The sequence below is a fragment of the Callorhinus ursinus genome, unplaced genomic scaffold, assembly GCF_003265705.2.
Source record: "Callorhinus ursinus isolate GAN/ISIS: 27379988/994484 unplaced genomic scaffold, GSC_fseal_2.0 scaffold18, whole genome shotgun sequence".
Taxonomy (NCBI): Eukaryota; Metazoa; Chordata; class Mammalia; order Carnivora; family Otariidae; genus Callorhinus; species Callorhinus ursinus.
In genome coordinates, this window is record NW_027397080.1 from 24,625,196 (window position 1) to 24,650,715 (window position 25,520).

Here is a 25,520-nt window from a genome sequence, read left to right on the forward strand (position 1 = left end):
GAGGGTTCTAGAGGGGAGGGGGGTGGGGGGATGGGTTAGCCCGGTGATGGGTATCAAGGAGGGCACGTACTGCATGGAGCACTGGGTGTTATACACAAACAATGAATCATGGAACATTACATCAAAAACTAATGATGTACTGTATGGTGACTAACATAACATAATTAAAAAATTATAAAAAAAAATCCTCTGTGCTCTGCCTATTTACCCCTCCTTCCTCCAACCCCTGGCAACCACTGATCTTTTACTGTTGCCATTGTTTTGTCTTTTCCAGAATGTCATACAGTCAGGATCATATAGTATGTAGCCTTTTCAAATTGGCTTCTTTCTTTTTTTTAAAAATTTTTATTGTTATGTTAATCACCATACATTACATCATTAGGTTTTTTTTTTAAGAGCTAGGTTTTTTTTTTTTTTAAAGATTTTATTTATTTATTTGAGAGAGAGAATGAGATAGAGAGAGAGAGCATGAGACGGGGGAGGGTCAGAGGGAGAAGCAGGCTCCCCACTGAGCAGGGAGCCCAATGCGGGACTCGATCCTGGGACTCCAAGATCATGACCTGAGCCGAAGGCAGTCACTTAACCAACTGAGCCACCCAGGCGCCCAACATCATTCGTTTTTGATGCAGTGTTCCATGATTCATTGTTTGTGCATAACACCCAGTGCTCCACGCAGAACGTGCCCTCTTTAATACCTATCACCAGGCTAACCCATCCCCCCCACCCCTCCCCTCTAGAACCCTCAGTTTGTTTCTCAGAGTCCATCGTCTCTCATGGTTCGTCTCCCCCTCCTACTTACTCCCCTTCATTCTTCCCCTCCTGCTATCTTCTTCTTCTTTTTTTTTCTTAACATATATTGCATTATTTGTTTCAGAGGTACAGATCTGTGATTCAACAGTCTTGCACAATTCACAGTGCTCACTATAGCACATACCCTCCCCAATGTCTATCACCCAGCCACCCCCTCCCTCCCACCCCCCACCACTCCAGCAACCCTCAGTTTGTTTCCTGAGATTAAGAATTCCTCATATCGGCGAGGTCATATGATACATGTCTTTCTCTGATTGACTTATTTCACTCAGCATAACACCCTCCAGTTCCATCCACATCGTTGCAAATGCAAATTGGCTTCTTTCTTAGTAATATGCATTTTGAGTTTCTTCCATGTATTTTCATGGCTTGATAGCTCATTTCTTTCTAGCACTGAATAATATTCCATTGTCTGGATGGACCACAGTTTCTTTATCCATTCATGTACTGAAAGACTTCTTGGTTGCTTCCACGTTTTGGCAATTATGAACAAAGCTACTATAAACATCGGTGTGCAAATTTTGTGTGGACATAAGTTTTCAACCTCTTTGGGTAAATACCAAGGAGTGCAATTACTGGACTGTATGGTAAGAGTATGTTTAGTTTTGTAGGAAACCACCAAACTGTCTTCCAAAGTGGCTGTACCGTTTTTGCATTATCTCCAGCGATGAAATGAGAGTTACTGTTCTTCCACATCCTCTCCAGCATTTGGTGCTCTCAGTGTTCTGGATTTTGGCCATTCTAATAGGTGTGAAGTGGCATCTCATGGTTGTTTTAATTTGCATTGCCCAGATGACATATCATGTGGAGGTCTACCTGCCATCTGTGATCTTCTTTGGTGAGGTGTCTCTTAAGATCTTTAGCCCATTTTTCAACTAGGTTGTTTGTTAGTGTTGTTCTTTGTATGTTTTGGATAACAATCTTTTATCAGATATATCTTTTGTAAATATTTTCTCCCAGTCTATGGTTTGTCTTTTCTTATTCACTTCACAGTCCTTTTTAGAGCAGAACTTTTAAATTTTAATAAAGTCCAACTTATCAATTCTTTCTTTTCTTTTCTGGATTATGCCTTTTTTTGTTAATATTTTGTTTATTTGACTGAGAGAGACACAGTGAGAGAAGGAACACAAGCAGGGGGAGAGGGAGAGGGAGAAGCAGGCCTCCCGCGGAGCAGGGAGCCTGATGCAGGGCTCAATCCCAGGACCCCGGGATCATGACCTGAGCCGAGGGCAGATGCTTAATGATTGAGCCACCCAGGCACCCCTGGATTATGCCTTTTGTATTTTATCTAAAAAGTCATTGCCAAGGTCATCTAGGGTTTCTCCTATATTACCTTCTGAGAATTTTATAGTTTTCTATTTTACATTTAGGTCTATGGCTTATTCTGAGTTAATTTTTGTGAAGGATGCAGGGTCTGTGTCTAGATTCCTTTTTTGGATGTAGATGTCCAGTTGTTCCAGCACCATTTGTTGAAAAAACTACTTTTTTCCCATTGTATTGCCTTTGCTTTTTGTCAAAGTTCAGTAGATTATATTTATGTGGATCCATTTCTGGGTTCTCTATTCTGTTCCATTTATTTATTTCTCTATTCCTTTGCCAATACCACACTGTCTTGATTATAGCTTTATAATAAGTCTTTATAATATAGTTTCAGCCTTCCAACTTTATTCTTCTCCTTCAATACTGTGTTAGCTATTCTGAGTTTTTTACCTCTCCTTATAAACTTTGACTCAGTTTGTCGATATCCACAAAATGGGATTGCATTGAATCTACAGATCAAGCTGAGAAGAATTGACATCTTGACAATGTTGAATCTTCCTATCCATGAACATGGAATATCTCTCCAATTATTTACTTCTTTGATTTCTTTCATCAGAGTCTTGTGGTTTCCTCATATAGATATTATACATATTTTATTAGATTTATACCTAAGTATAAATTTAATTCGGGGGAGTGCAAATGTAAATGGTACTGTGTTTTTATATTTCAAACTCCACTTGTTTGTTGCTGGTATGTGGGAAAATGATGGACTTTTCTACATTAACACTGTATTCTATAGCCTTGACATATTGCTTGTTAATTTTAGAAGGGTTTTTGTTGTTGTTGTTGTTAATTCATTTGGACTTTCTACATAGATGATCTTGTCACCTGCAAATGAAGACAGGTTTCTTTCTTTCTTTCCAATTGATATCTCTCTTATTTCCCTTTCTAGTCTCATTGTATTTGCTAGGAATTTTAGTATGATGTTGAAAAGCAGTGGTGAGTGGGGACATCTTTGCCTTTCTCCTGATTTTAGTGGGAAAGCTGTAAGTTTCTCACCATTAGGTCGATGTTAGCTGTAGGTTTTTTGATGATAGACTTTATCAGGTTGAGGAAATTCCCCTCTAAGTTTACTGAGAGTTTTATCATAAATAGGTGTTTGCATCTTTTAAAAGAAGATGACATTTTTATGCCCTTATTTAAACAAGACATAAAACGAATAAACATTAAAGAAAAGATTATAAGTTCAACTAGATGAGAATAAATAACTTCTGTTCTTCAAACAACACTATAAAGTGAAAAGACTTAGCATAATCTACAGAGAAGATATTCACGACATAAGACCAAAAAGGCTTAGCACCTAGAATATATAAAGAACTTGGGTTAATCAATATGAAAAAGATAACTCAATAGAAAAAAATAGCCGAAGATATGAACAGACATTCAGAGAGCTTGCAACAGAAAAGGATAATAAACATGTGAAGAGGCACTCCCTCTTACTCATAAGTAAGGAAACGAAAATATCCAGGCCATAGTGTGACAGGGGCATACACCGGCTGGATTGGTGAAAAATGACACTGTGGACGATACAGTTCAAAGGCAACTCTAACACTGCTCACAGGAGTGTGAAGTTTACCACTCTGTAAAACAACTTGGTGTTCTCTTATGAAGTTAGACCTCGGCCCGCCCCAACCCCAGCAATCCACCGCAAGGTAGACACCCCAGAGCATCCCTGGCACGTGTCTGCCAGGAGACATGTCCAGGAACGTTCAGAGCAGTCCTTTCTGCGACAGTGAGTGACCCACAGATGGTGGAGGGACTAGTGCTATGCAGCAGATTCAAACCACAAAGGAGGCTCCCTGGAGAGGCAGAGCTTGCTCCCCAAGGTCACGAAGACAAGAGTATTATGATTGTGTTTTCTATTTTTATTTTTGCCATGAAGTTCTTAATCTCTGTATCAAAAGCTACATGTATTCCTTATAGAGAATTAGGAAAACACTGGAAAAGTCTGTGATAGGTAGGCTTCAGAGATGGCCCCCAATAATCCCCACCTCTGGTGCTCACACCCTCGTGTAAATCCCTCCTTGGGAAGGTGGGAAGGGCCTCATGACAGCTTTCTAGCCAATGGGAAATAGCTAAGGGAATGAGCTGTCCATTCTGTGATAAGGTTACAAAAGACGTCCTCTCTCTCTCTCTTTCTCTCCCTCTCTCTCTCTCTCTCTCCCCCCTCTCCTTGGTTTCCTCACCTTGATGGAGTAAGCTGCCAACAATGACATGGGTAAGCTTGGAAGCAGAGCCTGCCTCAGCCAAGCCTCAACATGACTAGAGCTGCGCTGGCATCTTGACCACGGCCACTGAGACCCAAGGCAGAGGACCCAGCTAAGCCACACCCGAGTCCTGCCCTACAGAAACGGGAAGATAATAACCACTACTGTTTCAAGCCACCGGGTTCGGGGGCAATTTGTCCCATAGTGATGGATAGCTAATATAGGACTAACAAGGAAGACAGGAGGAAAGACGCAGATGGGGAGGAAGGAAGGAGGGAGGGAGGGAGAGAGGGAGGAGGGGAGGGAGGGAAGGAGGGAGGGAGGGAGGGGAGGGACGGAGGGGAGGGAGGGAAGGAGGGAGGGAGGGAGGGAGGGAGGGAGGAAGGAAAAATTGCCTAGAAAAAGAATGGAATCTTACCACTTAAGGACAATCATTGATGGACATTTTGATTTTTTTTTCCAGGAGACAAATTTTTGAAGTCATTTTTGAAGAACCAAGAAGTAGATGAAACCAACAGTTTCCTAGACTCTGTCTCCGGTTTCCTTTCATGTGTTGCCCCCACGCCAGCTCAAGCCCTCATGCCATCCATACAAAGTCAAGCTCAAGTTCTTAGCCTTCAGGAACAGCGAGCATTTGTAGAGCATTCACTCTGCTCCAGGCCCTGTACGCATTCTTTCCATACATCAGCTCATTCAGTTTTCACCACCAACGTGCCAGGTGGGTGCTGAGCTTCCCTCCATTTCACAGGTGAGGGAACTGAGGCAGAGGGCTGAAGACACCTCCCCAAGCTCAGCTTTAGGCATTGCACTTCTCTGCTCTGTCACAGGGTCAGGGTGCTGCCAGCGCGCTTCCTACACCCGCCCCGCCCCTACATTCTCCCCACACTGCAGTCACACTGAGCCCCTCACGGCACCCCTGCACCCTCCCCAGGTGTGCGTGGCCACACTGTGTGCCAGACCTTGAGCTGGGGGAACGGGCGGTGGGGGTGGGGGCAAGCTCTGTGGTCCCAGGGGCTCCTGGCTAGGTGGAGGGTGATTTCCTCAGCCGGAGGATCTGGGGTCCCATTGCGGGCTCCTCCAAGTCTTCCTTGACAAGGACACCAATCTACATCTACTGAACTCCACTAATGGGTGTCCCTGCCTGTCCCCACCCCTCGGTGTAGGCATTGGCTTTACCACGTGCTCCCAGCCTGGTCCGCCCCCAACGGGGGCCAGGAGCAGGATGGCTGGGTTGTCGTTCCCCATGGGGACACCGAACCTGGGCCTTGGCGCACTGACTCTCTGGATTGGGGAGATAGCCAGGGTCAGTGTGGACAGAGTCCTCGAACTACCCCTCCCACCGCACCGCACAGCCCAGTGCAGGGGCCCTGTCTGTCTATACCAGCCAGCCAGGTGTACCAACCATGGCTCGGGCCTCTGACTCCAGCCCCCGGAGCAGCCTGTGCTCAGACACTCGCCTGCAGGCCAGCAGGGGTGCCCCACGGGAAGTCCCAGGCCAGCCCGGGGGACAGGGGGGAGAGGTGTGCAGCAGGCCATCTCCAAGGGCTGGAGAGTGGTGACCAGCTTGGGCTGCTCCGGACAGGCTACGTGACTTGGGTCATGAGGGAAGCCTGGTCTCATGGAAATGAGGTTTCCTTGCTTCCTAGGTTGTTGTGAGGTTTGGGGGCCTCTCAGTAGTGACGGGGCGCTCAGCCTGTGCCCGACAAGAGTTCCTGGCTGAGGGGCACTGCGCTGGAACCAGGGGCCTTTCTGTGGGTTACACACCGACCTGGACAGACCGAAATGTAGGAAACGCCCTTGTTTCTCTGCCAAAGTCTGTGCACAGCTGTTCAAGTTCATGCCCACAAAGCCGAGGTGAGAAGCCAGGCCTCCCCAGCTGCCCAGGTGCCATGGCAGGAGGAGGGGACAGGAGAGGGACACGCTGTGTGTTTGGTACAGCAGGAAAATGGACAAGGAGCCCAAAGAGCAATGAGAAGAGGGAGACCGGGGGCCAAGGTAGGGGCAGCTGCAGTGCCTGGCCTTTGGCCTGTTCACTCGGCTCACTCGGCCCCACGTGGCTTCCTCACCAGGGGCGGGGAGAAGGGTGCAGACCGGCGGGTCTGCCACCTGCCAGCGCTTGATAACCACCCTCTCTGCCAGAGGGGGAAACTGAGGCTCAGAGCAGGGAGGCCCAGCTGGGAAGTGGCGCCACTGGGTTTGGACCTGGAATGTATGTTCTTTCCTTTGGCTGTTTTCCAGACCTTCTCAGGTCCCTAAACAAGGGACTTTCATAAACAGAAGGGGGTTTTCACCGTGAATGGGGGGAGCAACCATGCATGCTGTTATAAGACAATCCGGAGCTGATCTTCCTGTAATTTCTGCAGAGGAAGCACTGAGAGCTTGAGCCCCGGACAAGTGACCGCATCCCTCCAACTCCTGAATCCAGCATTTCCTTCCCAACGGTCCCAGGCTGGATAGAACCTAGCATCTGCAACTATTGCATTCAGTGGCTCACACAATCCTTACGGGAAGGGGGACTGCTCTGTGGACACTCGCCTGGCCTTGTGTGGTTGAAGCCTCACCACACCCCAGCAGCGTGCATGCTAATGTTCCCATTTTACAGATGGGTAAACTGAGGCTCAGAGACTTGCCCATGTTCCCTGCTGTCACACTGAGTGGCCATCTGCTGAGAAGGAGACACTGGGAGGAAGAGAACAAACCACCTGACTGCAGCATCCCAACACCCGCCATCTTCCGTGGTTGGCAACGTCCAGACCCCCACGCACATTCCAGGCCTTCCAAGCCCTCTGGAAGCTGTGTGAGCTCCACCAACCGGGCAGCAGTGCCCAGCGAGGCCAGCGCCACAGCACTCAAGAGGCCATGGGTGCTAGGGAAGCAAGTGAGTTTGGGGTCAGACGTCCTGGGTTTGAATTTCCTGGCTTTCTCACCTTCAATTTGCATGACCCTGAAACCTCAGTTTACTCATCTCTAAAATGGGCATGATGTTCATTAGAAATCACAGAAGGACCTGGCACATAGTAGCCGGGGTCATGGTACTTCCCTGACTCCAGCCACAAGCATCACAGAAAGCCCTCGACAGGTTTCAATAGTCATCTCAAGTCGGTGGGATTCTGTCTGAATATAATCAACGTGCTTCCCATTACAGGAAAAGAACTTCCCAAATGCAGGATGAAAATCACAAGCAGCATTTGTAAGGGCAGCTCTGGACGTGGTGCCCACCCCCCCGGGTCTGCTCCTGCCTCTACGGCCCTTTCTACCCCTGGGGGCTCTGAGCCCAGTGGCAGAGGGCATGGCTGGAACAGGGGTGTGGAACACGTGCGTGCTGGGAGGAGGTCAGGGGAGCAGTGCTGGGGAGGAGGTGGTACCAACCCCATCTGTGTTTCCGCAAGAGAATTCAGGCCACAGTCAGGTTGGTGGCTGCACAGGAGGTGGGATAACCGTGCGGGCTGGGGGGCTGTTGTTAAGAGCAGGTAGGAAGCACGGGGGCGGGGCCCCAGAGCCAGGCTGCCTGCGTTTGAATCCTGGCTCCCTCACCTACGAGCCCTGTGGCTTCGGGGGCTTACTGGACCTCACAGAGCCTCAGCTTCCCCTTCTGTAAAATGGAAATAAGAGCCCTGCCTGCCTCATAAGGCTGATGAATGAGTTACGTGTAGGCAGTGGGGTGGAAACGTCAGCCATTGTCGTGGGAAGTGGACGGGGCGTGGAAAGTCTCACTGAAGGAGGAGCTCACTCTCAGAAGAGTCAGGTGGCCTCAGATGACATCGGCCTGTCTTTTCCTTTCATCCCTCAACCTCTCCGTCTCCTGCCTCCCTTCCACAGCTCCAGACAGCACCCCAGACCTTTACTGCTACTCTACCATGGCCCAGGGTCCGACAGCCAGTGACACTTTGAAGGAAATGTCCCAGACACTCGTGTGGGCACCATACTAGGACCACAGATGTCCAGCCTGGGAGGGAGGAAGCCGGGGGCCACTACTATTACTGATAACAATGACACTAACCATGTGCACTTGCTGAGCGTCGCTAGACCATTTTGTGTAACCAGAGCCTGGCGCCGGCTTGGCACATAGTAGGCGTTCAGTTGGTATTTCTTGGGTGGATGGATGGATGGATGGATGGATGAATAACCACCAGCAATATGTCCAGCTCTGTGCTAAGTACTTACACACTTCCATGGTCTTTCACATTTAATCCCTCTAACCACCCTATGGAGTGGGTATTACCCCATTTCACAGACGAGGGACCTGAGGCTCAGTTGGCCAAGGCCAACTGCAGACCCAGATGGCCAACAGCAGGGACAGGTTTCCCGCCTCACCCTCTCTCACGCCAGAACCTATCCCATCACACGTGGGTTATTACGCACCCATGGAGGGAGGCTTGGCTGAGAGGTGGGGAGGTAACAAACTGCACCAGGAACCAGGTGTGGGTCATGAAGTCCAGGGCCTAGCCTTCCTTCCAGGGCACACCTGCTGTGTGACCTCGGCAAGTAACACACCCTCTCTGAGCTCCATTGTCTCAGTGCTGAAAGGGGAGGGTCCTGTGCCCTGTGATAATTCATCTGTGGTGAGGCCCTGGGGAACCCTCGCCTTGAGTCCAGGCTCATCCCAGGACCACTCAGGTCTAACCCCTCCAGCATCTCCCCGGACAACGGCTACAGAGGCTGCAGCCCGAAGCCTGAGCCAACCACACGTCCTGTGTCTGCACAACCTGCTCCTCCAGCGTCAGGGGGCCTGTCCCCCGCCCCCAGAATGTCCCTGCTCACCCGTAGACATCCAGCTGAGTCTCGGTGCCCAGCACACACACGGCATAGGCGGACTGCTCCGGGGTCACATGGATCACTGCACCCTGGGCCATAGTCCCACCAGCCCGTCCCTCCAGTTGCAGGAAGCCCCTTGGCCAGTTCCTTTATAGGGCCCAGCAGAACCATGAGTCAGCACCTGTGGTTTACAGGCCACTTAGCCCCTCCCCACTCAGCTCCCAGGGCGTGTACTCTCTCCACTCTTCCAGCCCAGGAGCTGCCCCTCCGACCCGCATGAGTGTCAATGCCAGAGTCACGGCAGACTGGCTCTGTCAGTCTCCTGGGAAGGGCCAGGGGCCCAGGAGACATGGGGGCACAGGTCTGGGTCCTCATGTCACAGCCCCCTGCATGCCTGGGGCCGTGAACACCTGGGTCCATCCAACATGGATATCAGAGGGGAAGAGGCGAGAAATGCAGGGAGCTCGGGAGACCCCTGGGCTACACACTCGAGGACGAAGCTGGCTTGGGACGGGTCTCCCCAGGCTGAGGCACCCATGTGACAGCTCACCTTCTTGGGTCTCTTCTGTGCACCGGGGAGCTCCCTCCGCCCCTCACATGGACTGACCCAGTGAGGCAGGCTTGTGGGGTAAACACTATCGTTATTTCCCCACCTGGTCCTCGGGGCAGCCGTCTCAGGTCACAGTCGCTCTGATTCCCATGTTACAGAAGAAACTGAGCCACAGAAAAGCCAAGTAATACTCCCAAGGCTCCACAACGGGTAGAGTTGGCATCCGGGCCCCAAACCACCTTCTTGAGGCTCAAAGCCCATCTTCTGTGCCAGCTGCCCACTGTCACACAGCAAGTCAGCCACAGGCGCCGGGCTCTACCCCAAGCGTAAGGTCTCCTGGGGTGGTTTTCTATCTTTCCTTTTTCCCCCATTTTTCTTCAGCATTTGGGGGTTTACATTGGCTATGAATAAGCCACAGAGAGAACAAGCCTAAAGTAGTTTTATTAAATCCACAAATATTTCCTGATTGCCTACTGTTTGCTAGGCCCTTTTCCGGGCGCTGAGGATGCAAAGAGAACAAAGACAAATATCTTGCCTTCATGGAGCTTTTGTTACTAGAAGGAGAGAGCCAATAGGCACTAAATATAATAAGTGAATTACCTAGTGTGTTAGCATCGTGGAAAAGTGAAACAATGGGGCATGGAAAGGGTTGGATTGCCATTTCAAATAGGGTGGTCCGAGGAGGGGACATGTGAGCAGACTAGAGGGAGGTGACAATGTGGATATTGGGGGGGAGAAGGTGCAAAGGCCCTGAGGCAGGGACATGCCTCGAGGGGGCTGGAAGGCAGTGGAGGAGGAGGGGGGGAGGGAGGGCAGTACCAGGAGGTGGGGGCACGGATCACAAAAGGCCTTGCAGGAGTTGTGAGGACTTTGGCATCTCCCCCAAGTGACGTGGGGAGACATGGGGACATTTTGAGTAGAGGAGGCCCACAGTCTGATCTGTCTGGTTGCTGCGGGAGAATCAACCACGGGGAGACCAGTGAGGAGCTTGCTGCCCTCCGGCAGGTGGTAGATGATAGGGCACAGGGCACAGTGCTGGCCATGGAGGAGGGGAGAAGCAGTTAGGTTCTGGACATACCCTGACAGTACAGCCAATAGGATTTGCAGGTGGGCCGGATGCGGGGCATCGCAAAAGCGAGGAATCAAGGAGTTCTCCAAGGTCCAGGGAGGCCTGAGCCCCTGGAGGGACGGAACTGGCACCAACTGAGAAGGAGGACTGGGGGGCAGGGGGTGGCTGCAGACGGTGTGGCTCTCAGGAGTTTGGTCCTGGTCACGCCAAGTGTGAGCTGTCCATTCGAGTCTGTGTGGGGATGCCCTGCAGGCTGTTGGTTGGACACATGATTCTGGAGTTTGAGAGGATCAGGCTGGGAATGATAAATCTGGGATGTCAACACCTAGAGCTTCCCTGGGGAATGAGCGTGGACGGACAAAGGAGAAGCCCCGGGATCCTCCACCCGAGACGGAGAGGAGCCACCTGCAGGAAGGGACGCAAGAGAGGTGCATTACTGCTGTTTGCTATTTCACAGGGTGGCGCCTCGTCAAACACCCACGCCTGCATGCCCACACACAGGGAAAGCAGCCATCCTTCGGAAGCAAAGCCTTTTTGCGGACTCACGGGCTCTGGCGTGGCAGGGCAGGGACGAAAGACTCTGCAGTTGGCAGGGGGGCCAAGGGCAGACAGACCCACGGGGAGCACGGGCACCGCCCGCCCCAACATCCCCAGGTGCATCACTGCCCCGCTGCTCCCTGTCAGAGCTCGGCTGCATCACAAAACAGCCTAGGCTGGGGGCTTAAACAACAGAAATGTATTTTCTCACAGTTCTGGAGGCTGGGAGTCCTAGATCATGGTGCCAGCATGGTGGCGTTCTAGGGGGGACCCTCCTCCTGGCTTGCAGACGGCTGTCTTCTTGCTGTGCCCTGGCATGGCGGGGGGAGAGAGGAGAGAGAGAGATGGACAGAGCTAATTCTCTGGTGTCTCTTTAGGGAAACCCACCCTCACAATGGATTACCTACTGTGACCCCCTCTCCAAAAACCACGTTGGGGGGTTAGGGCTTCAGTCTGGGCACCTGGGTGAATTAGTCGGTTAGGTGTCCGACTCTTGGTTTCAGCTCAGGTCATGATCTCAGGGTCGTGGGATCGAGCCCCGCGTCGGGCTCCATGCTCAGCGCAGGGTCTGCTTGGGATTCTTCCTCCCTCTCCCTCTGCCCGTCCCCCTGCTCTCTCTCTCTCAAATAAATAAATAAAATATTAAAAAAAAAAAACAACAAATTGTGTCCATGTCTGTGGCTATTTTGCAGGAACTTCATGGGTTGATCTTTGCTCCTCTTTATTCCCCCTTACAGGGCATTTTGTTTTTTTCCTGAAATTTGTTACAGCTTATCATTATGTGTGTGTGTTTAAATGTCTGTCCCCCAATCAGCCATGAAAGCAGGGCTTCTCTAGGTTTCAATTGCACCTCCGGTGCCCAGAACAGCTCCTGACTCCTAGTAGATGCTCACTAAACACCGGAGTGTTGTTCTCTGGCACCCAGCCCAGCACTGGACCCCAGGGCAGGGCCCCTGAGACAGCTTCCTGCAAGGATCCCTCAGAACCCAGCCTGGTTGTTACCTCATGGAAGGCATTGACCTTGGGAAGTTTGGGAAGCAAACTGTCTGGTACATGAGGGCAGCTGGCTCAAAGCCCAGGCCAGAAACGCTGCAGGAAGGGGCCCCTTTCCCTGCAGAAAAGCAGAATCACTGGTGGGGCTGCTCAGTGGATGAAGCAAGGCTGTGTTGGGGTTGCCCAATGCCCTCTGGCACCTGGGCCTCAGCGACTGGCCTGGATATATGCCCTTCCTCCAGGAGATTGTGATGACATCATTTTGGGAAGAGGCACTGGCATCAGGGACTCTCCCTGAGCCCCTGAGACTGGGTGTAGGGTTGCACTGTGTTTGGGGTGGATGGCTGAGCCATTCCTTCAGCGCTGTTCATTTACAGATAGAGTTCAAATCCATTTATGTAGCTCTTCACTCAACAAATACTTATCAAATGTCTCCTAAGAGTCTGGCACTCTCTTAGAGGCTAGGTTAGGCTTTATTTAAAATGGATTTACAAGGACCCAGGGTGATAACAGAGACCACAGTCTATTATGCATCCGCTATGTGCCAAACTTGTCACCAGGTCCTTAGCTATATTATTTCCAGTGATCAAGATAATCCAGTGGGCAGGACTTATGATCTCATTTCTAAAGAGGAGTGGAGCCCCATGTTCAATGTCACCTGGCTCCTGAACAGGTTTCAAACCCAGCTTGTCCTAATGTGCTCTGCTCTCTGGTGCAGTCCTCGCCCACGCCGGGCCACTGACACTGATCCTTGCATCGACTTTAATGTCTGACTTACGCTTTCCCCACTTTCCAGATGAGGAAATCGAGTCTTGGAAGGCTTATGTAACTTGCCCAAGGTTACGCAGACCAGAAGTGGTGACACTTGGGTCTAACTTTGTCCCTTGTCCCACTCTGCCTGCCACGCAGCTGCCTCCTGTTCAGGTCACTTGGCTGATGGGTTCTGAAACCCCTTCCAGCACAAAGAACCCCCAACTTCTCCATAACTTCAAGCAGAAAATTGGGAGTATGTCTAGATCATCCAGATTGGGAGAAACTGGCAAATCTTTACTCCCACTAAGGTGTTTTTCTGAGTACACCATGCAGGTAGTGGTGGGGGTGGGGGGGTCCTTGCACCCTCTCTCTGCTCCCCGATCTCTGTCTGGTCCAGCATCTCTCTGCTTTTCTTCACAGAACCCTTGTAGGCTCTGGAAAGATTCATGGGCACACAGGGTAACATCATGACTGACAGGTGCCAGGCCCCACCCTGCACCATTTTTACTGTACCCATTCAGGCGGACCCCACAGCAGCCTGATGAAGGGAGGACACCTACTAGTCATCGATGGGTGAGCAGTATGCCAGGGGGCAGAGGCGAGAGGTGGGATGCAGCTCTGTCCACATGGATAGCCTACTAATTTCCACAATGCCATCTTTGAGGAAAGGAAGGGGACCCAGCCAGCTGAAGGTCAGGGCATCTGCATTCCTTTTCTGGAGCTGGCTTCTACCCTGTCTTTCATCCCAGGTGCCCACATTCCTTCTCCAGCACCCAGAATTTCTCTTGGGGACCATGACAATGTCAGCATCCCCAAAACAGGGACTTTTCTTTGTATTCATGGCTATGCCCCTAGGACTTGAAGTAGCGTCTGGTGCAGAGAAGGTGCACAAGGAATACTATATATTTTTGAATCAAAAACTGTTTAAGATACATCCTTTGCTCCATCAACCATTTATTGAAAAGACTTTCCTTCCTCTATTGAATTGCCTTTGCAACTTCGTCAAAAAATCAGTTGGCCATGGGGCACCTGGGTGGCTCAGTCAGTTAAGTGTCTGCCTTCAGCTCGGGTCATGGTCCTGGGATTGAGTCCCACATTGGTCCCTGCTCTGTGGGGAGCTTGCTTCCCCCCCTCCCTCTGCCTGTTGCTCCCCCTGCTTGTGCTCTCTCTCTCCCTCTTTCTTTCTCTGTCAAATAAATAAATAAATTTTTTAAAAAAAATCAGTTAGCCATACTTGTGTGGGCTGGTTCTAGGTTCTCTCTTCTATTCTATTGATCCATGTGTCTATCCCCAACCAAGCGCAGACTTGATTACTGTAGTTGTATCTTGAAACTGGGTGGACTAATCGCTCTCACTTTATTCTTTTTCAAAAGCATTTTAGCTACGACAGTTTGTTTTTCCACATAATTTTAGAATAATCTTGCCTGTATCTGCAGAAAATCTCACTGGGATTCTGTCGGTCACTGCATTAAAACCTGGATAGCAGTTTGCAGAGGACTGACACCTCACTGTGCTGCATTTTCCAATCCATGAACACAGCGCCCCCGACATAGTTAGAGCTTCCAGCATATATTCCAAGTCTTGTACATGTTTTGTTAGATTTCTACCTGTTTCATTTTAGTGGAGGAACTGTAGATGGTCTTGTATTTTTATTTATTTTTAAGTTTTATTTATTTATTTTAGAGAGAGTGCACACATGTAGCGGGGAGGGGCAGAGGGAGAGAGAGAATCTTTTTTTTAAATTTTTTATTGTTATGTTAATCACCATACATTACATCATTAGCTTTTGATGTAGTGTTCCATGATTCATTGTTTGTGCATAACACCCAGTGCTCCACGCAGAATGTGCCCTCTTTAATACCCATCACCAGGCTAACCCATCCGCCCACCCCCCTCCCCTCTAGAACCCTCAGTTTGTTTTTCAGAGTCCATCGTCTCTCATGGTTCGTCTCCCCCTCCGACTTACTCCCCTTCATTCTTCCCCTCCTGCTATCTTCTTCTTCTTTTTTCTTAACATATATTGCATTATTTGTTTCAGAGGTACAGATCTGTGATTCAACAGTCTTGCACAATTCACAGCGCTCACCATAGCACATACCCTCCCCAATGTCTATCACCCAGCCACCCCCTCCCACCCACCCCCCACCACTCCAGCAACCCTCAGTTTGTTTCCTAAGATTAAGAATTCCTCATATCAGTGAGGTCATATGATACATGTCTTTCTCTGATTGACTTATTTCACTCAGCATAACACCCTCCAGTTCCATCCACGTCCTTGCAAATGGCAAGATCGCATTCCTTTTGATGGCTGCATGATATTCCATTGTGTATATATACCACATCTTCTTTATCCATTCATCTGTCCATGGACATCTTGGCTCTTTCCACAGTTTGGCTATTGTGGACATTGCTGCTATAAACATTGGGGTGCATGTACCCCTTTGAATCCCTACATTTGTATCTTTGTGGTAAATACCCAGTAGTGCAATTGCTGGATCGTATGGTAGCTCTATTTTCAACTGTTTGAGGAACCCCCATACTGTTTTCCAGAGGGGTTGCACCAGCTTGCATTCCCACCAACAGTGTAGGAGGGTTCCCCTTTCTCCGCATCCCCGCCAACATCTGTCGTTTCCTGACTTGTTCATTTTAGCCATTCTGACTGGTGTGAGGTAGTATCTCATTGAGGTTTTGATTTGGATTTCCCCAATGCCGAGCGATGTTGAGCACTTTTTCATGTGTCTGTTGGCCATTTGGATGTCTTCTTTGGAAAAATGTCTGTTCATGTCTTCTGCCCATTTCTTGATTGGATTATCTGTTCTTTGGGTGTTGAGTTTGATAAGTTCTTTATAGATTTTGGATACTAGCCCTTTATCTGATATGTCATTTGCAAATATTTTCTCCCATCTGTCGGTTGTCTTTTGGTTTTGTGGACTGTTTCTTTTGCTGTGCAAAAGCTTTTTATCTTGATGAAATCCCAAGAGTTCATTTTTGCCCTGGCTTCCCTTGCCTTTGGCGATGTTTCTAGGAAGAAGTTGCTGCGGCTGAGGTCGAAGAGGTTGCTACCTGTGTTCTCCTTTAGGATTTTGATGGACTCCTGTCTCACGTTTAGGTCTTTCAACCATTTGGAGTCTATTTTTGTGTGTGGTGTAAGGAAATGGTCCAGTTTCATTCTTCTGCATGTGGCTGTCCAATTTTCCCAACACCATTTGTTGAAGAGACTGTCTTTTTGCCATTGGACATTCTTTCCTGCTTTGTCAAAGATGAGCTGACCGTAGAGTTGAGGGTCCATTTCTGGGCTCTCGATTCTGTTCCATTGATCTATGTGTCTGTTTTTGTGCCAGTACCATACTGTCTTGATGATGACAGCTTTGTAATAGAGCTGGAAGTCCGGAATTGTGATGCCACCGGCTTTGCTTTTCTTTTTCAATATTCCTCTGGCTATTCGGGGTCTCTTCTGGTTCCATACAAATTTTAGGATTATTTGTTCCATTGAGAGAGAGAATCTTAAGCAGACTCCCCACTGAGTACAGAGCCCAATGTGGGGCTCGATCTCACAACCCTGAGATCACGACCTGAGCCGAAACCGAGAGTTGGATGCTTAACCAGCTGAGCCACCCAGGTGCCCCTGGTCTTGTATTTTTAATTTCAGTATCCACGTGTTCATATTAAAACACAAGTGATTTTTATATATTGGTCCTGTATTCTGTGACCTTGCTGAACTCATTTATTAGTTCTAGGAGGTCTTTTGGGTAGATTCCTTGGAATTTTCTATGTAGATAATTATGGCATCTGCAATTAGAGGCAGTTTCATTCCCGCCTTCCTGATTTGTACATCTTTTATTTCTTTCCTTGCTTTATCACACTGGCTAGAACTTCCAGGGCTAGGTTGGATAACAGTGGTGAGAATGGTCATCCTTGTCTTGGTCTCAATCTTGTGAGGAAATCATTCAGTCTTTCACTATTAAGTATGTTGTTAACTGTAGATTTTTTTTGTAGATGCTCTTTATCAGGTTGAGGAAGTGCTTCTCTATCTCTAATTTGCAGAGAGTTTTAATCATGAATGCCTACTGGATTTTTTCAAATTCCCTTTTGGCTTCCATTGATACGAGGGTATGATTTTTCTTCTTTAGCCTATTACGTGGTGGATTACATTGTGGTTTTTTTTTTTAAGATTTTATTTATTTATTTGACAGAGAGAGAGAGAGAGAGAGAGAACACAAGCAGGGGGAGTGGGAGAGGGAGAAGCAGGCTTCCCGATGCGGGGCTTGATCCCAGGACCCTGGGATCATGACCTGAGCCGAAGGCAGACACTTAACCGACTGAGCCAACCAGGCGCCCCTACATTGGTTTTTGTCGAGCAGAACACTGGGCATCTTGGCACCTTATCTGCCAAGTGGGGTAACAGTAGGACCTAACTCCTGAGGTTGTGAGACTTTTGCAAAATCATGTCTATTTCATGGAATTACTGCAGTGCTCCAACATTGTATGCAATAGTGTTAGGTACCCTAATTATTGGTAGTTTCAGAAGAACTATATTTAGAATTGCTTCACCAATAATCAATGCTGGGGGAGGACGTCCACTGAGCAGGGGAGAGCAAGATCATCGCAATGCCAGCCTCCGAGAATAGAAGTCCAAACACTTCTGCCCATGCATCTCGAGATCAGAATTACCAGGAAAAACACAACACAGTCAAGCACCCTTTTTTCACTTTATAGGTCTCAGACAACTTTCTGTCCTTTACGTATATATCTGATTTTTTTCTTCTTTCGTTCATATATTTAAATTGTAAAAGATGTATGCAAAGCAAATTGTGCCTGATTTAATCGTTTTCCATGGGCAATGATTACCCCCATTTACTGATTTTGCCATTTCACAGATCACTTCCTTTTGTAGCCAGAATTTTTTTTTCACATAATACAAGAGGTATTTGTCACATGACCATAAAATCCTTTTAGGTTTCCTACATGGCATCAAATGGAGGTACCACAACTTTCCTACCCATCCCCAAATGCTTTCACATTTTGACCAAGCACGAGTCTCATTTTTTGCTAGTATGAATCCTGAATAAGCGTTTGTCTTTGGGTAGGATTACTTCCTTGTTTATTTTCCTAGAGGTAGAATTCCTAATACTTGAAACTGCTTTCCAAAGGACTGTGTGATCATATCGTATCTGTATAAGCAATCATACAATCTCTATAAGCAATTGTATCTGTATAAGCAATTTATTGCTCACTTCGCTCACCTTCCCAACAATCTTTTCGGGGGATTTTGTTTCTGCTATCCTGACGGTGGTATTTTGTGTTTATTTAGTTCCTAATGAGGCTGATTAAAGTACCAGATGTTTGCCATCTAGTTGCCGATGTTGTTGAGCAATTCTGATCAGGAGAGACGTTAGGGAAGAATGAGCTGGGAGCCTGAGCTCCGCAGGCAACTTGTGTCCTCACGGATTCATTTCTTTGCTTTCTTCTGGTTAGACCATGATTGCATCTCTCCAGCAGGGCCTTGGAGGTTGAACCTGGAGCTACATTAAAACAACATTGCCATATACACTTGAACCTAGCACCGGTAAAAATTAGCACCGACACCCCACATTCTTCCCAGGCTTGGGTGATATCTTCTCCGGAATTTGTGTATTCACACCCAACCAGGAAGCCAAAAGGTGGGGCTGGATGGCTCTGTTGCAGAGGTCTTGGCGGGGCCCGACTGCTTGGTGGCCGGCTCTTCTGGTGGCCGGCTCTTCTGGTGCTCTTCTTTCCGGTGCTCCGGACCTCTGAGGTGTCCCTCCTCACTAAGGAGGGTGGCCCAGGCGTCTTCAGCTGCCACTCAAGGGCCCTGGGGCATGCCTCTCAGTCCGATCAGGTCCAGGGCCCAGGAGCCATAATGGAGGATGGTGAGACATGGGGTTGTCACATGTCCTTGTCCTCATATTTTAGGGCTCTCGGCCTGTTTCTCGCTGCTCAGAGCCTCAGGAGGCTGCAACATACTATTTGTGCACCATCTCTCTGTTCAGTTTATTGAGCACTCACAGTGTCCCAGGTCCTCTTCCCAGGTCTTAAGGAATCCAGGCCTGGATTTTTCTGGGATGTTCTGATTTCCAGTATGCTATCCCAACATAGAGCTTCCTTAAGCACCTTAATGCAAAGAATGTTACGGTCCTGCTCTCTGCAGCCACCAACATAGATGAAAGGGGACCGAGCTCTGGGCAAACTCCAGGCTAAGCCACTGACATGCACCACCTCACGTGATCCTCGGGGCAACCCCACAAGGAAGGGAATTTGCAGGCAAGGAAATTGAGGCTCAAAGAACTTGAACGACTAGAGCAAGATCACACAACTGGTAGTAAGAGAAGTCAGGATTTGAATCCAGATCAAGGTGGTTGCAAAGCCTTAACCTAACAAGGCTTTACTGGCCAATTGTGGGGGGAATAAAAGCTCTCAGCCTCTCCAGTCTTCTGATTTCCATTTATTCAACAGACATCTGCTGAATACCCCTCTGCTCCAGGCGCTATGCCAGGTATCAGGGACACAGAAGGTAGAAGGGTCCTTGCCTTCAAGGAACGTGAGCCAAGAAGAGATCTCTCTCTCTCTCTTTCTCAGAATATGTATATTCTGGGACAAGGATTTGAGTGCAAGTCGTTTACCTGGAAGGTGCAGGATACACTAGGATGGAATGGGAAAGTGAGACAAGGAAGGAGAGCCAATGAAAGTGTTAGTGAGCTGGTTACCATGGTTACCACTTGCGGGTGGTAGAGCTTAAGCCACTGGGGAGCGCTGGAAAGTGTGGGGCCTATGCCCCAAAGCTAGCCCACCCCAGCAGCAGGGGAGCTGGGGCATTTATACACCTGTTCCCATCACTTACTGGTTGAGGGCTGCTCCTGGAGCATCAATACCCTGGCCTCTGGTCAGCAGGCTCTGGTGGGCAGAGAAGGCCTCAGGCATGCTGGTGCTAGTGCTGGTACTTGGAGGCCAGGTCTCCATGAATTGAAGAGGGAGGGCATGGGGGGGGGGGGGCAGATGCACTGACAGCATCTGCCACAGGGAGACAGCTGGGGACACATCCTTCCCGAAAAATGCACATAGAACCTGTTGCATATAGTTTGATGGGTTCGTGGACCCCTGGGGCCCCCCTGGGGACCCTGATTTAAGACCTCTACCACCTGTGACTCATCCTTCCTCTTTCCCCCATGCCCACCCACCTGCCCCCACCAGGAGATAGTCAAGGCTTTCCTGACACAGCTGCCCTCCTCCCACATCACTCAGGGACTCTTCCGGAGAGAGGTGGCTCAGTGATGGCACTGTGGTCCGGTCACCGGGGAGCAGGCGCCCTCCACTTCTCTGACCTTCAGGACTTCAGAGCAGTTGGCTCCCTGGCAGCCACCCCGGGGGCCCTCTTCAAGGGGTGGCAAATCTTCTGCTATCTGCCTGCGGGAGGCGAGGATCTGGTCTTCTTCTGGCCAGTGGGAGCTGCGCTGATGAATTAGACACACTCGTGCCTGCGTTCTGTGCTTGCCTTTCTATCTGCCGGCATTACTTCAAATTGTGTAACATATCACAATACGGAGGAGTGCACACACACACAATCATTTTAAGGAATAATAAAGTGAACGCCGTGGAAACACTACTTAGGTTAAGAAATAGAAAGTCTTCAGTATCTTTGAAGCTATTTGGGGACCCCTCCCTCACTACATCCCCCTCGCAGCCCTGAACTAACAATTAGACAAAATTTTCAGTCATCATTCCTTTGCTTTTCTTTATAGTTTTTACTGTGTTGGTTAGTTCTGTCTGGTTGGACCTGGGGTCAACGGAATCACGCATCATTCCTTTGTGACTGGGCCTCCTTCACTCAAGGCCATGTTTGTGAAATGCATCCACGTGGCCGTGTAAGCCCTAAATTGGCTCTTCTTCGTTGCTTTCCAATATTCCATTGTATGAATGTCCGACGGTGTGGTTATCCGTCCCACCGGTGACGGGCATTGTTTGCAGTCTGGGGATAATCTGACTCCTGCTACCATGAATAGTCATGTCTCTCAGGCACAGTGCAAGAGTTTCTGCAGGCATATTCCTTGGAGTTGAGTTTCTGGCAGAGGGTGCGGCATTTTTAATTCGCTGGGTAGGAACCAACTGTTTTTCCAAGTGGTTGTGCCAATTTCATTCCCATCAGCAATCTGTGGGTGTTCCAATTGTTCTGCATCCTTGCTAACAGTTGCCCTTTACGTATTGATTTATTTTGGCCTATCTGGTGAGCCTGTAATAGCCTATCATCGTGGTTTGCTTCTGAGTTTCCCCCCCTACGAATGAGGCTGAATATCTTTCCAGCTCTTTATTGGAAACATGTGTTTTCTATTTTGTGAAGGGCCTATTCATCATTTTATCCTTTTTTTTCCCGTGGGATTGTTTCTCTGTTTCTTATTTTTATTGAATGGTAGAACTTCTTTATATATTCTAGCTAGTGGTCCACAAAGAGCAAAATGGTACAAGAAAGGAATGATTATATTAAAATGAAGAACTTCTACTTATGAAAGACAGAGTAAGTGAATAAAAAAATAAACCACAAACTGGGAGAAAATAGATCTGGAATACATGTAAATGGTGACAGACCAGTACATGGGATTTATAAGCAACTCCTACCATGTGATAATAAAATGTCTGACCCTCTGATTTGGGTAGCTGGACTATTTGTCCTTCTCTGCATGAATTCTATATTGCCTTCATGACTATAGCTTTATAATGAGTCTTAATACCTGGGAGAGCACATTCTCTCATCTTGTCATCTTAATGACTCACTTAGCTTAATGACTCACTTGGCTCTTTGCACTTCTACGTAAATTTTAGAATCAGCCTTTAAGTTCTACACACACACACATACACACACACACACACAACCTGCAATGGTTCTGACTGGGTTTGCATTAATTTATAGATCTCGGGGAGGAGTAACAACTTTTTTTTTAAGATTTTATTTATTAATTTGAGAGAGAGCGAGAGCGCACAAGCAGGGGGAGCGGCAGAGGGATGGAGAAGCAGGCTCCCTGCTGAGCAGGGAGACTGATCCAGGACTTGATCCCAGAACCCCGGGATCACAACCTGAGCCGAAGGCAGATGCCTAACCGACTGAGCCACCCAGACGCCCCAGAGTACCATCTTTTCAATATGGAGCTTTCCATCCATGAGCATGGCATCTCTCTGCACTCATTCAGACCTTCTCCAATGTTTATAGTTTGGTCGTGTAGCATACCCCATAGAGGTTATTGCACACCTTTGGTTAGATTTGGGTTTTTTTCGGCTTTTGTTTTATTTTTTACTTTTTTAATGCTATTATAACTGGGATATTTAACTTTAAAATTTTCTGTTTACCTTTGGCATATAGAAATACAATATATCTCTGTGCATTGGTTTTATAGCAAGAGCCTTGCTGAGCCCTCTTATCAGTTCTTATAGCCTGTAGATTGGATTTTTCTATGTATATAATCATTCCTTTCCAGTCCTTAAAACTTGCATTTCATGGCAACTTCTTTCAAGATACATCTCCAAAAGCAAAAATGAACTTTTGGGACTTCATCAAGATAAAAAGCTTCTGCACAGCCAAGGAAACAGTCAACAAAATAAAGAGACAACCCACAGAATGGGAGAAAGTATTTGCAAGTGACACTACAGATAAAGGGCTGGTATCCAAGATCTATAAAGAACTTCTTAAACTCAACACCCAAAAAACAAATAATCAAGTCAAAACGTGGGCAGAAGATATGAAAAGACACTTCTCTGAAGAAGACATACAAATGGCTAACAGACACATGAAAAAATGGGATTGCCATCAGGGAAATTCAAATCAAAACCACATTGAGATACCACCTTACACCAGTTAGAATGGCAAAAATGGACAGGGAAAGAAACAACAAATGTTGGAGAGGTTGTGGAGAAAGGGCAACCCTCTTACACTGTTGATGGGAATGCAAGTTGGTACAGCCACTTTGGAAAACAGTGTGGAGATTCCTCAAAAAGTTAAAAATAGAGCTACCTTATGACCCAGCAATTGCACTACTGGGTATTTACCCTAAAGACACAGATGTAGTGAAAAGAAGGGCCATATGCAGCCCAATGTTCATAGCAGCAATGTCCGCAATAGCCAAATTGTGGAAAGAGCCGAGATGCCCTTCAACAGACGAATGGATAAAGAAGATGTGGTCCATATATACAATGGAATATTACTCAGCCATCAGAAAGGATGAATACCCAACTTTTTACATCAACATGGATGGGACTGGAGGAGATTATGCTAAGTGAAATAAGTCAAGCAGAGAAAGTCAATTATCATATGGTTTCACTTATTTGTGGAACATAAGGAATAGCCTGGAGGACATTAGGAGAAGGAAGGGAAAAATGGGGGGGGGGAATTGGAGGGAGAGATGAACCATGACAGACTATGGACTCTGAGAAACAAACAGGGTTCTAGAGGGGAGGGGGGAGGGGGGATGGGTTAGCCCGGTGGTGGGTATGAAGGAGGGCACGTACTGCATGGAGCACTGGGTGTTATACAAAAACAATGGATCGTGGACCACCACATCAGCAACTAATGATGTATTGTATGGCGACTAACATAATAAAATTTAAACAAACAAACAAACAAAAAACTTGCATTTCTTTCTCTTGCTTTACTCTACTGCATGAAATTTCGGTTCAAGCCTGAATAGAAGTGATGACAATAGTGCTCGTATCTTGCCCTGACCCTCTGATCCTGCGAGAGTAGTTTCAACATCCCCTCATTAAGTGTAATTGTTGCTGTGGGTTTCCTGTAGACCAGTGGTTCTCGAAGTCCAGCGGCACTGGGGTTACCCAGAGGGCTCATTAAAATGCAGCCTGATGCCCCCCTCCACACCCTGACCCCAGAGTTTCAGATTCAGCAGGTCTGGGAGGGGCTTGAGGGCTTTATTTTGGACAAAATCCTGCTCTGGGGACCACGCTGTGGGAAGTGTGGTTGTAGCTATTTCTTTGTCGGGTTAAAGGAGCTCCTTTTGATGCTTAGCTTAAGTTTTATTTTAAAGTCATACACAGAAATTTTATCAGCTGTTCTTTCCCGATTTAGTGAGATCATTCTGTAAATTGTTTCTGATTTATCACTCTATTGAATTGATTTTCTAAGGTGAAACTTGGCGTTCCTGGGATCCATTTCATTTGATCCGATAGTGTATCCTTTTTGAATTTCGTTTGCTAAGGTTTTGCTTATAATTTTTGTATTTACGAATTCATGGCTGCATCTACAGGTATCTTTCTTCCTGCTGTCCTTGTCAAGTACAGATTAAGTGCTAAAATGCAGGTGTTCTTATTCTGCCCAGATCGTTGTGTTTATGCCATGCTGCATTGTCCGTCTGCCTTGCTTCACTACTAATCTGCGAGCTCTGAGAAAGTGGGGACCACACCTGCTCCTTCAGAACCTGCCACTGAGCTGGACTCACAGCAGGGATGATCGTGCCCATATAAAGCAGGGGCGAGGATTAAGTAGCCACTGTCAGGAGGATGAATAAGGCATGAATCCTGCAGGGGGTGGAGAATGGAAAGCAAGGAAATGAACATTGGCAGGGTGCTCACAGTCTGTCAGGCATGGCGCTCACAGTCTGTCAGGCATGGCTCTAGTCCTCAGACAGTCCCGGAAGATAAGCATCGTTTGCATTTTACAGATGAGAAAGGAGGCTCAGACCTAGGAGATCTCTCATCAGGTCTGCTACCGCAGGGCTTGAGGGCATTGACTGCTCCATGTCCTCTTATAAAGGCCCGTGTTGGGGGCGGGGATCCTTTGGCATGCTGCCTTCCTTCTGGTAATGAGAAGGAGATGGCTGAATCTGCTTCCCTTCTTGCATGGGCGGCTGGGAAGCTCAGATCCTAATTCTGAGTTTAACCATGCTCACGAGCTTGGTCTCTATCGTCATATGTTTGTTCGTCCTTTCCTGTGGGCTTTATTTCTTAAAATCTTCCAGCTTTGGTGTCTCTATTTTTCTCTATTTTTTAATTATCAGTTTGCTGACTGTTTCCATATGATAAATGGTCTCAAATCCCTTGAGGAATAATTCCCGTCGAGAGAAGAAAAAAAAAAGAAGTAACTATCATGAATAAGCTGTCCAGTACCCTCTTGGATAGTGTTACTCACATAAAAACTCATTTCTGAATCACACGCCGCCCAGCCCTGCTCAGGTCCCTGCTTGCTGCAGCCCTGGGAAGTCCCTGGGGCGGCTATAATTTCTGGGATTGAGATGTTTCAGGTTAAGATAATTAACGTTGAGATGCAGTTTCTCAGGATGCTGAGACATGTAAAGACCCCAGGGGGGTTCAAAACAAAACTATGGAGTGAACTTTAATGCTGGTCTTAAACTCTTCAAAGAAAGCATGGCTTGAGAGAGTTGGCTTAAGGGTGCTTTCTTTTCATCTGCTGGGTGATCTCACACACACACACACACACACACACACACCGAGCATGCCCGACATCACACACACACACACACACACACACACACACCGAGCATGCCCGACATCACAC

The 25,520-nt window shown here is 47.9% G+C and overlaps 1 protein-coding gene across 3 annotated transcripts in view; it reads right to left on the reverse strand.

Annotated features, from left to right (window-relative positions):
* PADI4 (peptidyl arginine deiminase 4) overlaps positions 1–9,224 on the reverse strand; it is a 36,539-nt gene extending 27,315 nt beyond the window's left edge. For 2 of the 3 annotated variants that reach the window (XM_025855846.2, XM_025855844.2), the window contains exon 1: positions 9,099–9,224. In XM_025855846.2, coding sequence (XP_025711631.1) covers positions 9,099–9,190 — 92 coding nt within the window. In that variant the 5' untranslated portion in view covers positions 9,191–9,224. The remainder of the gene's footprint in view (positions 1–9,098) is intronic. The other variant, XM_073903281.1, reaches the window with a different exon arrangement.
* Between the last annotated feature and the right edge of the window lie 16,296 nt (positions 9,225–25,520).